We start from the raw sequence: 18033 nt of genomic DNA, 5'->3' as shown, positions 1-18033 counted from the left end.
AGTTGAAGAAACTGAGACTACATTTTCTGGAAGGAGAGAGCTAGTAGGTGACGGAGTTGGGATATAACCTACAGTCTGTCTGATTCTAAAGCCCATGTAACCATGCTGTACTGTCTCCCTATACAGGGAAAACGTAAGTGCCTTTAAAACTCATTGTGGAGAGCACAATGTGACTGATTTGTATGTCAGTTATTATAGTAATCATGATAAAGAGTTGAAAAATGCCAATAATGATTGGAAATAATTGATACTTCTGATTTTATAATGAGTCAGTATTTGGAAAATGGGAAGGATTTAACTGTTCAAAGTCACATATGTGCATTCTCAGCCTTTCTTGTCACTCTGTAGTGCTGTCACATCAAAACAAGTCAAATTTACCAGGAGGTGGTAAATTTGGAAAACATGGGATAAAGATTACTCTTAAGTTCAGAAACAAAGGATAGATTTTCAAAAGTAGATTCCTTGTCCAGATTCTGCTTTCCACCTGCCTTCCTTTTTGACATTGCAGCTTATGATCATTCACAACTTCACACTCATTCATTTTCAAAGAAATGTATAATTCCTTACAGTGGCTCCACTGAGCCACGTCCAAGACTGGCCATCTCTACCCAAGGCCATCATTACCTCTTGTACTTGCCAGCCCTCAGGATTAATGGTTTCCCAAGAGAACCTGATAAAAGAGTATTCTGACGGGAAATAAAAAGAAGGCAGAGCATGGCAAATTATAAAGGATTTGGGCTTTTTCCTCTAGTAAGGGCTGTATCTAAAGTAATGCAGATCACTTTCTTGGAGTGGGGGAATAGGAGATAAGTGGATACGGTGTGGGCTCAGATAATCAGAACTAAGTTGAAATCCCAGCTCTGCCACACAAGCTGTGGCACCTTGGGCAAGTCACTTAAGTTTCCTAAGCTTTAATTTCCTCATCTATAGGGCTGGCCCCGTGGCTCAGCAGTTAAGTGCGCGCGCTCTGCTACTGGCGGCCCAGGTTCGGATCCCGGGCGTGCACCGACGCACCGCTTCTCCGGCCATGCTGAGGCCGTGTCCCACATACAGCAACTAGAAGGATGTGCAACTATGACATACAAATATCTACTGGGGCTTTGGGGGAAAAAAAAGGAGGAGGATTGGCAGTAGATGTTAGCTCAGAGCCGGTCTTCCTCAGCAAAAAGAGGAAGATTAGCATGGATGTTAGCTCAGGGCTGATCTTCCTCACAAAATAAATAAATTAAATAAATAAATAAATAAATAATTTCTTCATCTACAAAATGAGGCCAATAATGTTTTCCACAAAGCTAGGGCTACTGTAGGTATACAATAAGCATTAGCTATTATATTTATTTAATTTTAGTGCCTCAAGTACAGAAAGTTGAATGAATCATATTCTTCAATTCATTGTACATGATTCTCATGAATCTGTAAGTTCTATAGTCTTATATTTTGCTTTCCCTTTCACTTCTCCCACTCCCACTCTTATTCTTCTCCCTTATATAAGTACTAATTTATTGTGTCTGTTGGGTGTCCTTGGATATACATGTTTACTTGAAAAAAATTAGTACATATCCATATACATGTGTCCCTACTGTTTTAAAAATTAACGTATGTGATATTCTGCCATTGTATAGATCTCAAGCTTTTCTTGCTTTTTCTTCATTCAACACAATATGTTTAAGAGCTATTCATGCTGCTGAATGTATCTCTAGGTGATTGTTCTTTACTGTTGGCCAATATTCCACTCTAAGCATCTACCACCTTTTATCTACCTATTGCCCCTTCTGATGGACACGTAGGCTGCCATCCCAAATAACTGATGAACAGTCTGTACATGTGCCCTTATAAGCTCTGCACAAACTTTTCGATAGATCCACAGCAGTCTTTAATAAAGTCCTACACATATTTATAACTAAAATAATCTTCGAAAACTAGGAACAAAAGAGGGGAGCTTCCTTAAAATGATAAAGACTATAAACCAGATATTTACAGCCTATATTAAACAAAATGGAGACATTTCAGAGATAGTCTCCTTAAAATCAGACAAGAATGCTAGCTATTACAGTACTTTCAACATTGTACAGGAAAACCTAACCAACATAATAAGAAAAAGAAATAAGAATAAGAAGGATGAGATAAAATTATTATTTGTAGATGATAAGATCATCTACATGTAAACTCAGCGAAATCAAAAGACAAATTATAAGACCTAAGGAGTTCAGTAAACTTGATAAACAATATCAACTTACAAAAATCAGTATCATGTGTCTGTACTAATCGTAACTGACTAGGAAATATAGTGAAAGCAAGATACAGTTCATAATAGTAACAAAAACTACAAAATTTCCAGAAATTAAACAATACACAAGACTTCTATGAAAAAAATTTAAATGTTATTAAAGGACATAAAGAGAAATTTGAATCAATAGAGAAATCTAACATTGTAAGGATGACAGTTCTTTCCAGATTAATTTATATATTCCATACAATGCCAATTAAAAATTAAGCAAGATTTTTAAAGAAGTTTGTCAAACTTTTTAAAATATTTATACGGAGGAATACAGTTTGTGAAGAAATAAATCAATTGAAGAAATTTCAAAGAGTAAAGACTTCCCTCCTATATTTTATGAATACTATAAAGAAATAATAATAAAAAGTGGTAAAGTACTGGTGCAGAGCAAATATAGATAAGCAGAATAGAAATGGAGGGCACAGAACCAGATCTAGGTATACTATAAGGGAATTTGTCATTTGCTGGAGGTGGCTTCACAAACCATTACATAAAGTATACACTGTTTAATAGATGATGTTAGGGGAAAATGGCTCACTTTGGAGATAAAGTTAGATCTCTCCTCGCATCACATATATATATATGTTCAAATACATATATATGTTCAAATATATATACATGAACTCCTGAAGGATACAAGATATTTAATGTGAACAGTAAATTTATAAAGTCAAGAGAAAATGGCATATAATGTCCTTGTAAACTTAGGGCAGCAAAAATTTTCTTTCAACAAGTACAAACTATAAAATTAAAAATTGGTACATTTGACTACATCAAAATTAAAGATTTTGGTTACATAAAAGACTTTATAGTCAAAATCAATAAGTGATAGATCGATAGTAGATATTCAAAATGTTAAAAAAAAAAAACAAAAAAAAGAAAATTTCTTCCAAATCACAAAGAAAAACATTAGAAACCAAATTATAAAAATGGCAACGGTTGTAAATGGACAACTCACAGAATGGAAAACTCCGTAGCTATGACACATAAGAAGAGGTGCTTACCTACGCCAGAGAGCGGAAAAGACAAACTGAGAAAACTAACAGTGTGATGCAGCCTTACACACAGATGATGGGGAAAAACCAGACAGCAGGATAATGCCAAATTGGGGGAGGGAGGCGAGGGTGATGGAAAGAAAAGGGAATCTGGGCCCCTGCCCTTCCTCCTCCCTCCCGGCCCCCTCCCGGCCCCCAAACTGCCCCTCGCCCCACCCCCGCCGGAACCCCGCGGGCTGTGCGCGCCGTCTCCACCCACGCGTGAGCCTCGGCTGCGTTTCCAGCCGGGGAGTCAGAGATCCACGTCCTCCACTGCCTCCCATCTGGCTGCCAAAGCAGAAACATCCTAATTGACACTTTGCTGCCTTTCAAGTGACTCTGGGCTCCTCGGGAACATGAGTGGACGGGCCCGCGTGAGGGCACGAGGCATCGCCCGCAGCCCCAGCGCCGCGGAAGTGGGGCGCACCCAGGCCTCGCCGCGGGTGCGTAGAACGCTTAGCTGACCTTGTCTCGCTCTCTCCTACCTTTGTCTCCTTCTTGGACACCGTCCTCCTGTGCATGTATCTCTTCCTCTCTGCTAGGAAGTAGTGGGTTATCTTCTCTATCAACTTTGAGTCTTTCCAGCGTTTCTCACATTTTTCCCTTAAGTTATTATTGTAGATATTTTGACCATAAAGAGGACTGAAAATTGGAGGCAAGTGTCATTCTTTTCTACTTTCTGAGTTTGAATTACTTGGTTCGGTTTTAAGTCTCCTGATAAAAATTACTGTACCTTAATAGTACCGTTATATAGCAGACAATCTAATATGGTTCGCCTCGCTAATTAATATAGAAAAATAAATAATTTCAAACACAGCTGTGGTTGAGATTCAGCCACTGATTCTTGAGCAACCACTGTGGGTAGGGCTCCTTGCCAGGCTCAGGCAACTAGATTGAATTGACCAGCAAATCGACAACTTTTGGGTGAAGTTATGTACTCTTAGTGGGTGGAGCAATCTCTTAGACCAAAAGTACTCAAGCAAGTAGTCTGTGGTCTTTATACCTTTACTCTCATGAAGAGGTCTTCTCTTGACCTCATCTATTTTTTAGCAGGCCAAGATATATTCCATCTTGAATAAAGAGAAATAGTTACTGTGAAAAGAGAAAATATTAATGGTTTCCTTCAACTAGTATGTGAACTAATTTTGGACCAGTTTATTCAGGAGAGTCATCATCTGAGCTGGTGACCCAGGTCCTCTGGGCTCAATTTATTTCCTTGCTACAGACATGTTCACATTGGAGGCCCCATGTCTGTGGGCTGTGGAAGCATGAGGTCCAGGCTCATCTGTACCACCTTCTCTCTGATGAGCTCCCTGAGTACAAGGATCACATCTCTGCCTCTTTACACCTCCAGGGGCTAAAGCTGTATCTGGCTCACAGTTGGTACTAAAATCAAAGTTTGATGAATGGGGAAAACTAGCTTATCCTTATGCTTTTTACTAGGATGGGCAATCTCTTCTCATCATCTCTTAAGTGTTTTACCTGTTAACATTAGCTCATGGTAATCTAATGACTTAGGACATGTCACGGTTCTTATTTTGTGATAACCTTTTGATTTATGACGACGTCTTAAATTTAACCAAAATTTTTTTTCCCATTTTAGCCTACATCTTTTGATCTTAGTAACAATGAAGCATCCTCTGGCAGTGGTTTTATGGGAACAAGCAGGATTTCACAGGAATGTAAGTGCAACTCAGTCTGTTCTGTTCAGTTCCATTCCATCTGAATGGAACAGGAGGGACTCTACTAAGCCTTATGTGACTTCTTGAGCATCCCATTTTCCTTTTCTTGAAGGATCCCCGTGTGTTTGTTGTGTTTCTTTGGGACTCCCAAACGCAGAGCCTGCCACTGAATTTCCTTATCGTGCTTGGCAGTTGGGAATCCACAGACATTAAGAAGCCAGTGTTTCTCATGGACAGAGAAAACTGGACTGTGGTTACCAGGGGCAGTGGGGGTGGGGGGTGGGGGGTGGGAACAAGGGGTGAAGGGAGTCATATATATGGTGATGGACAAACAAAAATATACAACCCAAAATTTCACAATGTTAGAAACCATTAAAACATCAATAAAAAAAAAAAAAAAAAGGAGAAGCCAGTGTTTCTGATTCTTTCTGTTCACTGAATAATTTTGAAAAAATATTTTAAGACTCTTTATGACATATAAATGGCAGTACCATTGCCTTGCAGGGATGGTGGAAATCTGGCACACCTGCTGCCACTTCTCTCTCCTTCCTTTCCCGTCCGTGGTAGACATTACCATTTGATGGTAGTTCTTTTCCCTGCAAATCCAGATTTGGCCTCAGAATACTTGTCAACATGCTTCTGCAGGTAGCTACTATCACAGAGTGCTAGTTGGCATGCCCAGTGCACGAGTTTGCTAGGGTTGCTGTGACAAAGTACCATAGACGGCGTGGCTTGAACAGTAGAAATGTATCGTCTTATAATTCCAGCACTACTGCCACCATTCAAATGTTATCCTAACTTCTCTTTGGGAATTTCTTTCCACATTTGCTGCACATTCTAGTCACTAGCAAGTAATGGAAACCCTTCATCCTTTGAGGATAGATTGAATTTTTACTTATTTTTTAAAATTGTGAAATATGCATAACATAAAGTTTACCATTTTAACCGTTTTTAAGTTTACAATCCAGTGTCATTAAGAACGTTCACATTGTTGTGCAACCATCATCGCCCTCCATCTCTAGAACTTTTTTCATCTTGCAGAACTGAAACTTCGTACTCGTTAAACCATAACTCCCCCTACCCCCCTCCCCCTAGTCCCTGGCAACTACCATTCTATGGTAGATTCAATTTTTAGAAACCACCAAACATCTTTTGAAACCAAGAGCGGTGAATGTTATGAATAATCTTGTGAGGATAATTGAATTTTTAAAAATTAAATAAATTTTGTGATTTTGCTGGGGGATTCAGACTCCACTGAGAAAGATACAGAGGGCAGTTTTGAGCAAGTGGTAGTGCCATTTCGGGTAGTTGCATGCAGTGACTGTACCGAGGACAGTGGTCGAGTCGGAGTCCTGGAGGTTCATGATATTATTAGTCATATTACTTTGTAGTAGTATTCTGTATTTTTATATTTTCACATTATCTTCAAAGTGCCAAAGTTGTATCCAAAAAATCAACGTCTCTTTGTACTCGTTTGAACAGAAAATATTCATTTGGAAACTTTTATTTTTAATTTCGTACTTTCTAGAACCTAACAGTAAGTGATATTCTCCAAAGTAAAACGCTTGCTTTCTTTCTCCGGGGAATGATCTAGCATACAAACTGATGGCAGTGTTCTGGGCATTTCTCTTCTTGTGATTAGGAAAGATGAGAGAATTCAGCCCCAATCTGTGCAGAAGTTGGTGTGACAATCTTAGTTTGTAACTCTTCAGAGTGTTACACAAGAGCTGAAGGAGGGAGAGCTACCTTCCGTAAATGGGTGTGGAGCGGGACATAGGGAGATAGAGCTTTCTCCTTAGCCGAGGGGAGAATCAGAACAATCTAAAATATTTGAAGAGGTAGGACTAACTCAGAGTCTGTTATTTCTAACAAAACGTGCCATGTTTCCTCCACAGTTTTCAGTTTTTAGGCTGAAGACTGCTATATAGTCATGATTGTTTTCAGCAATGTGGGCCAGTTTTATTAAGACCACAAAAATCAGAGTTATGCTTCTAGATGCGTTTTTGACATAGTAGCTGTAAACAATATGACTATAATGAAATATGAGACATTATGGTGTTCTCTTCATATTTTAGCTGAAGATGGCATATCCTCTGGTGATGCTGGAAGTACCTTCATGGAAAGAGGTGGGAAAATCAGACAGGACTTCATGGATTTGGCTGTCTATACTAGAGAGAAATTGGCCCATGTGAAAGATTGCAAAACAGGTACCCAGTCTTCACGTTACTTACTTTTTAATGTTGCCTCAAAAGCTTTAATTCCTACATCTAAAACAAACAAGTTCATATATTATCTTAAAAGATATTTGTTGACCATCTATGGTCAGTATGGTCTGACTGCTATGTTCAAGGCATTATCTAGACACTAGATATTTTAACCTTAATTCTCTCTTTTATTAATAGAGATAATAACATTTTCTTTAAAACTACATTTCACTTGTTGAAAACATTTCTCTTTACACCTGGGGTAGGGGTCAAAAAAGGTGCTTTGTCTCTTTCCCAACCCTTTTCCTATATGGGGAATAGTAACCTTTCTAGTTTCAGCTATAAAAAGAAAGATATGGCCTATTTCAGGAATTCTTTACCCAAATTCCAGGCTCATCCCTGAAATTGCACCCAGAATTGTGGACATACACATTTTCAGGGAAGTAGGTCTGTTGTTTTCATTGGATTCTCAAAAGGCTTTGTGACACCCTCCCAGAAGTTAAGACTCACTGATGCAGATCAATCTTTTTCAAACTTTTAAAAACCAGCAAAGTAAGAAATAGAAATATTGTTATACAGCGTACACATACTACCCAAGGATAATTGAAACAAAGTTTCATGAAACAATGCTTGCCCTTACTTGGGCAAGGTACTCCTGTGCATTCTGATGTATTCTAGTCTTTTCATGAAACATGATGGTTCACCTCACTTACTTTCATACCTGCAGCACTAATGGATCATGACTACAGTTTGAAAACACTAGTGTAGATGATCTCGAAGGGTATTGCCAGCTCTGACATTCTAGGATGACTTCTCTTTGTCCGTTAATATGAGCAGCTAAACTACGTTGCCATTTCCTCAGGATCTGGAAGAACAAAAGAAAGCTTTTCTTTAATTAAAATAGCACATTGATTCCTTGCTCCTACCATGTGTATACCAAAGATCAAAGCTGGGGAAATACTAAGGCACACATGATACTTTTTCTTCCTCAGCACCTCCGGGGCTCATGTTTCCACTTCCTCCGTGAAAAAAGCAAATTAGTGCCTATTTGATATAATTCTTTTCTGTACGACAAACACTGGATGAGTCCTACAAAGAGAGGTGAAAGGTACTTCCTTTGTGCCCTCCTAGATTCTGTCCTGGAGGGCACTTATGCCATCTTGAGTGCTGACCACCTACATTGTGGCCATCTCTGAAAGTCTGAGTTAGACTTTGAAGAGATGAATAAAAAATTCTGTAGAGAATGGAATTCCTGGAAGCACACATGGTCTCCATGTGCCTGCAAAAAATAGAAGCCAGGTGGGGCTGGCCCGGTGGTGCAAGCGGTTAAGTGCACACGCTCCGATGTGGCGGCCTGGGGTTCGCCGGTTCGGATCCCAGGCGCACACGGACGCACTGCTTGTCAAGCCATGCTGTGGCAGCATTCCATATAAAGTGGAGGAAGATGGGCATGGATGTTAGCCCAGGGCCAGTCTTCCTCAGCAAAAAGAGGAGGATTGGCAGATGTTAGCTCAGGGCCAATCTTCCTCATAAAAAAAAAAAAGAAGAAGAAGAAGCCAGGAGACCCTGTCTGTTTTCACACAGGAAAGATGGGTAATTTATTCCTCTCTTCCCAGTCCTCCGCTCAGTCTCTGAGGGCCTTCTCTGGGACTTGTAGAACGGTCTCACCACTGAACTGTTTCAGAATTTTCAAAAGTATGGTTAACTTTTGATTGTCTGGATTTCTAAGAGGTTAGGGGTTGTGATTCATAGTAAGAACTAGTTTCTTCATAATCTGAGAGCAATATGATTTCAGAGCAGCTTCTGAAAATATTACTCGAGCTGATTTGAATTGCACGGAAGCAGAGCTGGAAGGCACACTTTGGAAGGAGTCCTAGGGTAGTTGAATTCAGATGCTTCTTTTCTCCCAGGGACAAGAATGTCAGTGTCTGTGCTTATGTTCTTATGAGGCCTGCTTTACATATGATTTCTTTTTAACTCCCAACATGTGTTTACAGGACTCCATAAAGTTATCCGGCTGAGGGTTATTAGAGTCTTTTGTCACTGAACAACAATCCTTGCTTTACAGCAACAACTATGCCTATGCAAATAAATTTTTTAAATGACGTGATTAATATGGACGTGGTGTGGAGTTTTTTTTTTGGTTAAAAAAATGTTTTTTATTTGTCCTCTTCAGGTTCCAGTGGAATACCTGTGAAGCTGGCCACAAATCTCTTTAATTTAGATTTGCCCCAGGACTGGCAGCTGTACCAGTATCATGTGACATATATTCCAGATTTAGAATCTCGAAGGCTGAGAATTGCTTTGCTTTATAGTCATAGGGAACTTTCCAACAAAGCAAAAGCATTCGATGGTGTCATCCTTTTTCTCTCACAAAAGCTAGAAGAAAAGGTATAGTATGGTTAATTTTTATATGCACACATATATGCATATATTTATACTCATCCATATATATTTAAGAAGTTAGCTGATTTTCACGACAGTTGGAATAAGCGTTTCTCTCATTCTTGTCCTCTTTCACGTTCTCATGCCCGAGAGAAAAAAGACTTCCTAATTAAGACCTCATCAGTATTGATTTCTTAATTAAGAAGCTGATGGTCTGGCATTTTAAAAATAAGAGCTGTAGTACAAACACTACTTTTTCAACTACTATTTTTTTTTAGGCAAAATGTCCTTGAAATAGACATCCTTTTTAAACTTTTCCCAAAATAGGCAAGACATTAAGGAACACCATTTAGCCTGTGACTTCAAAGCTTTAAATTTACTCTCCTTTTCTTGCCCCTGCACAATTGTGCCTGAGTGTACAAGTAACTTTACCTCAGTCTCTGACTCTGAAACTGTCATTTCTTTTATGAGCTGTTCCACTATATGAAATATGAGTTATTGATATCAGTCTTAAGGATATTTTTTAGTGGTGTGGCCATTGAATATGGCAATTTCATGATTCATATTCCTTTATCCATTTTTTTACACCTTCAACATTTTCAGTCCTAAAATAAAGATATTGGTATTGATGTTTTTATCATATTCTTTCTTCTAAAGCAATATTAAAATTACTAGAAGGAAAAAAGAACCAGTTTCTGTATGAAAAATTAAAACAGAGCATTGGATTAAAACTTGATGCCTGTCCCTTGGAAAGCTTAATCATTAGTTCAACATTTTGAACAGGATGGTACCAATAGCATAAATGCAGATTTCTAGACTCCACATAAATCTCTGTGAATTCCTCAAGAAATGCATTTCTGAACACTCTTGGGGACTTTATCCTTTTATGAGACCTTTATAGGCCCTACTTGAGTGACTATTTCATCTGGATATGGAACTTGAAAATTATACTACAGGATTAAATTTAAAGGCATGGAAAATCTGGATCTGTAAATTTAGACACATTTTTATTGATCATTTATTGATTATTAAGTCCTTATTGATCCCTCAGTATTTTGTCCTATGACCAGATGTTGATAGCATGCTAATATGGCCTCTCGTGCTTAGATGATATATTTCAAGTGTATTGTTATCATTTAAGATCCTCTTGTTCTTGTACATAAATCTGTAGTAACAATTTGGAAATTTTGATATATTGAAATTGTTATGATGTACCTCCCTTGAATGGCCCAGCTTCCTTCAATTGTACCTAATCAAAGTGAAGTTGTACTCTACAGATGCTAGGAATAAGTTAATATTACTCACTTCTCATTCAAAATGAGCATGTAGTATGTACCACACACCTTATTGTTGGGGCTGGAATCTGATGAGGAGGCAGGTAAGTAAATAGATAGTAAAAACATGGTGTGACAAATCAGGCCAGTTGATTTCATTTCCCAGGCACAGTTGATGCTAGGTCTAGATGGAATAGTGTTGTCTTATTCCTTATTAACATATGAATGACCTGTCACCCAGTGACAGTGAAAAAGAAATGGTAAAAAGAAATAGTGTCCTAATGAAGATATTGCCATTCTCACCTTTTTATTCTGGTCTTAATGTTGACTCAGGCTTAGTCCTGCACTCCCATGCATCCCGTACACACTTCACAGGTTGCTTATCGTAGTTGAAAGAGGTTTTCCACTATTTCTTGTACTTGTAAATAGTGCAGCTCTAGAAGTTCTGTTCTGCTGCCTCCTGGCCTTCCTCTGTCTTCCAGACCCCATCTGTGCATCTGTGGCCATGACCTGGATTACTATCGCTGGTCACATCCATTTGCCACTCTTACGCATTCATTCTACAGGTATAAAGAGCCTACTGGGTACCTGGCAGGATGATGCCACCATGGAGGAGACAAGGATAAATAAAACAAGGTTCTTGTTATCAAAAAAATTTCAATTTAGAACCGAAGTTGTGCAGCGCAAGGGAGAGTGAAATAAGTGCCATAATAGTACTTAGTAGTTTTATTATGCTAACATTCACTGAGCACTTACTAGGTGTTAGGTGCTGTGCTTGGTTGTCCTCTGGATTAGCCCCAGCACATCTCTCTTGAGATGAGCAGATCTATACTTTATGTCCCACCTACCACCACTGCTACTATTATCCTACCAGATTACACTTGTTGAGCACTCATTCTGCCAGGGTCTTTATATGCATGATCTCATTTAATTCTCTCATCACCCCTGGGGCCTTAGAGAAGTTAAGTATCTTGCCCAAGGTTTTCATACAGAGCTTGATGAAAGGAAAGATCCTTCCCAGCAGGATACTTCAGCGGGAGTGATAATTCATTTCTTGGATAGCATTTAGATCAATGAAGGGGGTGGCGATGGGGTCAGGGGAGATTACTAAACAGAAGGACTGGAAGGGGCAAAGGCACAAGGATAGGGAGTGAGGGGCATATTTTAGAAGCTTCTGCTCATTCCGGCTTAGCCAGGAATGAATGGAAGTTGTGGCTTCAAAGGTGGAGAACTTTAAGTGTCCTGCTGAGGAATAGGGACTGTCCTCCAAGAACCACTGAAGCCTTTGGTAGCTGGTTTAATTACAGTTACTCTGATTACATCCTGTTGAGTGGTTGACAGGAGAAAGTGGAAAGATTAATACAGTGCCACTGGAATAGTCTGGGCAGGATTTCAAAAGGGCTTGAACAAAGTGCTGCTACAGATAGGGATGAGATCCTTGAATTATCTCATTTAATCTTCACAACTCGCTCCCACTTTAGAGATGGGGAATGGTCTTCAAGAGTTGAAGTAACTTGCTCCATATCACACAGGCTGCAGGAGGCAGGGGCCAGGGTCTGTCCAATTTCAAATCACGTGCTCTTAAGCTCTGTGGTAAATAATGGTATTGGAACAGCTGAAATAGATTATAGAGACATTGCTGGCATAGAAGTGCTGACACTTGCCAACCGATTAGCTGGTCGATGGAGGAGAACTGAAAGCTCAGTCTGAGGAAGGCACGGGAAGTGAGGAGGAGTTGGTGTTTGGTGGGGAGGTGCAGGAGACGCTGATGAGTTTGCTCTTAGGTGGCTGTTAGGAATGCAGTTCCTGCATAGAGGTCTGAGCATGGACCATGTGCTGCCCGCTTGCACCCCCGACCCCCTACTCCAACAGCCTTTGTTGTCTTAAGCCTTTGTCCTGAAATCCCTGCAGCAGTTTGAGAGCCCCCTGTGTCTCCTGCCTGCTAGCCTTCTCCCAGAAGTTGAGGACCTCTTGCTCTAGCTCTCCACTTCTGACTTCTACACAATTTTATCTGAAGCTGGAAATCACCTCAATGAAATATTTCATCCCCTGTGAAAGGACCCTTTTTTCTTCATTTCCCTGCAATGAGCCATTCCTGCTCTACATTCTTGGTTCAGCCTAAAAGTGGTTAAAGCTACAATTTAACTATAGAAAGAAGGGGTAAAATACATAAATGCTTGCTAATGAACTGACCTCTTCTAATTCCTTACCTTTTGAAAAATCCTTGATCATTGATTTTTATTGACTGATTTGTTCATTTATTCCAAAAATCTGTACCAAGCCATGTCTGGTCTAAGGAGCTTTAAATTTAGTTGGGCAGCTGGTATAGCAAGAATTTGCTATACCAGCTATTTTTGCATTCATTATATTGTTAGAACATTGTTCCAGATTATAAGAACCTTAGGGATTTCTCTGGACCTTTCAAAAATTAATTAAATCAGATTTCTGATCTGTTTAAACTTCTAGCATTTTCTCCTCTCTCTCCCCACATATACTTTCCCTTCTCCTTTGCTTTCTTCCTCTCTTCTTCTCAGCTCTTCTGTTTTATGAATAAACTTTTGAGAGGCTGTACTCTGAAATCCATGAACCCAGGATGGGCAGGACAGTCCACTAATAGGCTTCTGGACATCCATGAACTCCCTGAAAATGGGTACCTTCTGTGTGTCGTTGTGGTATAAACATATGTGAAATTTTCTTGGGAGAATGTCTATAACTTTTATCAGACTCCTAAAACAATTTGTCTCCCATCCCCTTCTCGCCCCCAAAAAAGTCAAGAACCACTACTCTGGAATTCTCTTTGGATTGAATCTTTGAACACTGAGTCTGGTTTTGATTCTCCGTTAAGAAGTTAGAGAGTAGAGAGATGTGTTGCTTTTCTAGTGTTAGCAAGACACAGAGAAAAAATCCCCTCCAAACATAATGTGTTGATTAGATTATTACTCACGTACTAACACCTGCAGTTTTGTTTTTGTTAATGCATATTAAATTGTGATGGCTTTATCATATCTACATTTTGCACACTTGGAGATAATATGTAGCGTGCATATTAAGTACTTCTTTTCCCAGGTCACAGAATTGTCAAGTGAAACTCAAAGAGGTGAGACTGTAAAGATGACCATCACTCTGACGAGGGAGCTGCCAGCAAGTTCTCCCGTGTGCGTCCAGGTCTTCAGTATCATCTTCAAAAAGTAAGATGCCTTAAATGTGAATTTAATTTAGGCTAATGATGCCTTTCAGCAATGAGCCTGGGTATTAACATTATCAACCATTTTGTAGGCAGTGTGCCAGAAACAATGTCATCTTTAGGGCAATTTTCCATGTACTTGCATGTACTTGTGCAATAATGTGCATCACAGACCATCACAGCCTCTAACTGGCACCAGTCATTGTTATCCAGTATTATTTGAGTTGAGACAAAGGAATCAAGGGTTGTGGTATCTCAGTGGTAGCAGAGAGGGTGCCTTTTTCCTTCTCTTCTTTTTCTGTACCCCCTCCCACCCTCCACTCCCAGACTTAAAAGTTGAGTATGTCTGGGCTAGTGAACCGAAGGATTTGTTCTTCTCCTAGCTGTTGTATTTTAAGGGTAAAGGCTGATGCCATCTGCTTCCTGCTCTCCCCCAGCCCACAGCCCTCTTTCCTTGCGCATATGCACCCGAGGGAGCAGAAGGAAATCAAAGTGATCTGAGGATCGTTTGCTTCAAAGTCATCTCTGGGAGAGGTTGGGTGGAAATCGATAAAATGCAGATTCCCCAGCCCCTCACTAGACCCAGTAGATAGAATTTCGTAAGTGGGGCCTGAAAATCTATGTTTTTAGCAAGCTTCCCGGGAGACACATGGGTACAAGAAAGCTTGAGAACCACTGTTTTCCATGCTACTGGTGTGGATCAGTAAGATGGTCTGTTAAAAAACCTAGGATTCGAGCCCTTCACTTAACAGAGGCCTCTGGAGAGGATGAGGACGGGGGAGTTTGGGGTTTTGCTGAGTAGGGCTCATAAAGGAACTTCCTCCACACAGATACATGATTTCCTAATTCTGGTCAGACGTCTTGCTGAGTGTCTTTAGATCATATCTGGGCCTCAACTCAGTGTTGCATAATGCTCTTCAGAAGCCAGTCTTACATGTGCCCTCCTTCGAGGGGACTCTTCAGTCAGCTAACATTTGGAGGGTGCTTTTCAGTTACAAAGCTTTTTCACTTGTCTCTGATCTTGCTTGATCCTCACTCAAGCGCCCTGAGGAAGGTACTATTAAAATCCCCATTTTACAGATAAGGAGACTGAGGCTCAGTGACATTTGGTAGCCAGAATCATGCAGTTGGAACCCCTGTTTTCTGACTCGAAACTCTCACGTTTCCCCCATGCACTGGACAGCCTCAGATCAGTGATGTGTCAACTTCCAAAGGTGACCAGGTTAGCTGCTGAGGAGGCAGGCATGTTATTTGGTAGGATCTGGGGTGCTCGAGTAGCCTTATTAGAAACAGCCTCCTCACCTCAAAATAGGGAAGAGGCCAGAAGAGCCTTCAGACATGGCCTGCCTCACCCCGTCCACACTAACCAGAATGTTCGAACCACAGTCATAACTGGTAAGTGACCACATATTTATCATTGTGGTTGAATCCAGTCAGATAAAAATAATTTCAGCTGTATCATTCTCAAGTATGAAGAAGTGATAGTTCTTAGATATACACTCATATGTGTATTTAGTATCTAAACCTTCTAGTGCTGTAAGAATGAGAGTTCTATACTTTCTGCATATTTTTATCATGTTCAGCATGAGTACAAACTTAGAATTACACTGTCATTGACTGATGTTTACCAAAGATTAAAAAAATGTATACTTGCAGGATCTTAAAAAAGTTGTCCATGTACCAAATTGGACGGAACTTCTATAAGCCTTCCGAGCCAGTGGAAATTCCCCAGCACAAGTAGGTTTATTTATGTTTTCTGTTACTCTGAAATTGCTACAATGTGAGCAACATAATTTATGATGTAATATTATACTACTATGCCTCCTGAGAGACTCTGTGGTATGAAAAATAATGGATTTTTTAAATTTTCAAGTGTTTTAATAGAATGGTGAATGTCACCGTAAAGCTAGCAGCCTGTTTTCTCATGTTAGTATGCTAGATCATTATCATAAATAGTAGAAGGAATTCAGACACTGAATTTTCTGTGTGTGATGAGTAATAATGAAAGCTTATTCTGCTTTAGGGGAAGTAGATGCTTCAGGGAAAGTGGGCAGCTATGTCTTGAACTGGTGGTTTCTCAGCTCTCCAAAATATGCGGTCAAGCCAAAGACAGAGAGGCAACCGGTAACCCAAAGGCAGATACGTAAACAAAGGGAAAGGTGCATAAAAGATAGAAAATGGGGCAGGGTGTTTGGCTTTCTGCCAGGTGGAGGAAAAATGGTAAGGTTTCTGTATGTTAATTAAGTATGTCAGAGTGATCTATGTAAAGCATCCTATTCATCCCTGTCACTTCTCTCTCTACCTGGGTTAGAAGTTCTGGTAAGTCCAGTGTTGTGCTGAGCTGGAGTTGGTGCTCAGTGCATGTGCTTGTTCTGAAGGCTGGCTTAGTATCACGGTGCATGGAGGCCACAAAATATAAACCGAAATGATTTTTAAAAAATATTTATTTTTTCCTGCTATTTCCGTAAATTTTTCTTATTCAGGACTTCAGTCTGTGACATTCATAAACGTGGAAAGGAGCTGTAGCCTCTGCTACAGTTTCTCTTCTATGTCTGTGCATGATATCACTTAGATTATTTCGTAATAGACTCATTATTAAGTCTATCCACTGTCTTCACATTGAATCAATGTGCTTTTCTGAACCTAGATGTTTTCATGCTGGAACAGATCACTCCATATTGATCCTATAGCTGTGGTTCTCAACCAAGGGCAGTTTTGCCCCCCAGGGAACATTTGGCAATGTCTGTAGACATTTTTGGTTGTCACAGCTGGGGGGCTGCTACTGGCATCCAGTGGGTAGAGGCCAGGGATGCTGCTAAGCATCGTACAATGTACAGAACAGCCCTTCACAAAGAATTATCCAGTCCACAATGTTGGTAGTGCCAAGACTGAGAAATCCTGCTCTACAGAGAATATATTTTATCTTAAATATATGTTTAAAGACAGCTGGAAGTAGCTAAAGTTTTTAGTCAGCAACTGGAAGAAATCAGACTAAAGAAAAAATTATTTCGTAAAAATCTAGAGACTTGGAATGTAGAACCATCATTTAAAAATGTATATTGTTTTTCTGATATAACATTTAAAATATTTATTTTTAAATTTTTATTTATTTCTAAATATTTATTTGTTTTTTTAAGGTTGTCCCTTTGGCCTGGGTTTGCCATTTCTATATCACACTTTGAAAGCAGGCTCCTATTTAGTGCTGATGTGAGTTATAAAGTCCTCCGGCATGAGACTGTTTTGGAATTCATGACTGGTCTCTGCCTGAGAACTGGCATGTCCTGCTTTACCCAGACGTGTGAAAAACAGCTGATTGGGCTCATTGTCCTTACAAGGTAAGAGTCCGCATTTAAATGAACTTTTCTCCAGAGAATGAATAATTTATCGTACTTGGGAACAGGAATCAGCACCGGGGTATTGGCCTGAGCACACATCTGATCAGTTCACTCACCTGTCAGAAGACCCGGCCCTTCTCAATTGTCTAGAGTTCAGACTTCCCCGAGTGGCATTCTGGACTGTCCACAATTAGATGTGGTCCTGCATTATCTCTTGCTGTACCCCCAGCCCCAAGAGTCTGCCCTTTGCTACTTCGGTGCCTCTGCCTGGATTCCCTACCCCTAATTCTGCCTTTTAAATTTCTATTTCCGCCAAGCCCAGCTCAAATGTTACTGCTTTTCTGAAGCCTCCACGTGTCCACCCAGTTGGAATTATTCGGTTCACTCCCCTGTGCTGCTCACATAGCACGTTGCTTATAGCCACCTCTTAACAGCTGTTTTTTTAAATAACATTATAGGACAGAACATTAGGCCATTTCTCACCTTCTCTGTAAGATTATAAGGTCTTTAAAGGCTGAGACCTGTCAAGCCTCTAGGATTGTCTATGTATGATTTGCCCTCAATGCACGTTGAACTGCATTAAACATGGGCAGATTAGGTGACTTCCAGAGTACTAAAAACTTACCATATAGGACTGCTAGTCCACGGATACTTCTT

At 39.9% G+C, this 18033-nt stretch overlaps 1 protein-coding gene across 1 annotated transcript in view; it reads left to right on the top strand.

The window, feature by feature from the left end:
- Positions 1-3668: 3668 nt before the first annotated feature.
- Positions 3669-18033, top strand: part of PIWIL4 (piwi like RNA-mediated gene silencing 4) — a 37181-nt gene continuing 22816 nt past the window's right edge. The window contains exons 1-7 of the mRNA XM_058545388.1: positions 3669-3755; positions 4916-5000; positions 7076-7201; positions 9375-9589; positions 13924-14045; positions 15698-15778; positions 17179-17376. Coding sequence (XP_058401371.1) covers positions 3669-3755; positions 4916-5000; positions 7076-7201; positions 9375-9589; positions 13924-14045; positions 15698-15778; positions 17179-17376 — 914 coding nt within the window. The remainder of the gene's footprint in view (positions 3756-4915; positions 5001-7075; positions 7202-9374; positions 9590-13923; positions 14046-15697; positions 15779-17178; positions 17377-18033) is intronic.

This window comes from Diceros bicornis, chromosome 7 (genome assembly GCF_020826845.1).
Source record: "Diceros bicornis minor isolate mBicDic1 chromosome 7, mDicBic1.mat.cur, whole genome shotgun sequence".
NCBI lineage: Eukaryota > Metazoa > Chordata > Mammalia > Perissodactyla > Rhinocerotidae > Diceros > Diceros bicornis.
Note: the sequence above shows the minus strand (reverse complement) of the source record. Positions and strands in the feature narration are given on the sequence as shown.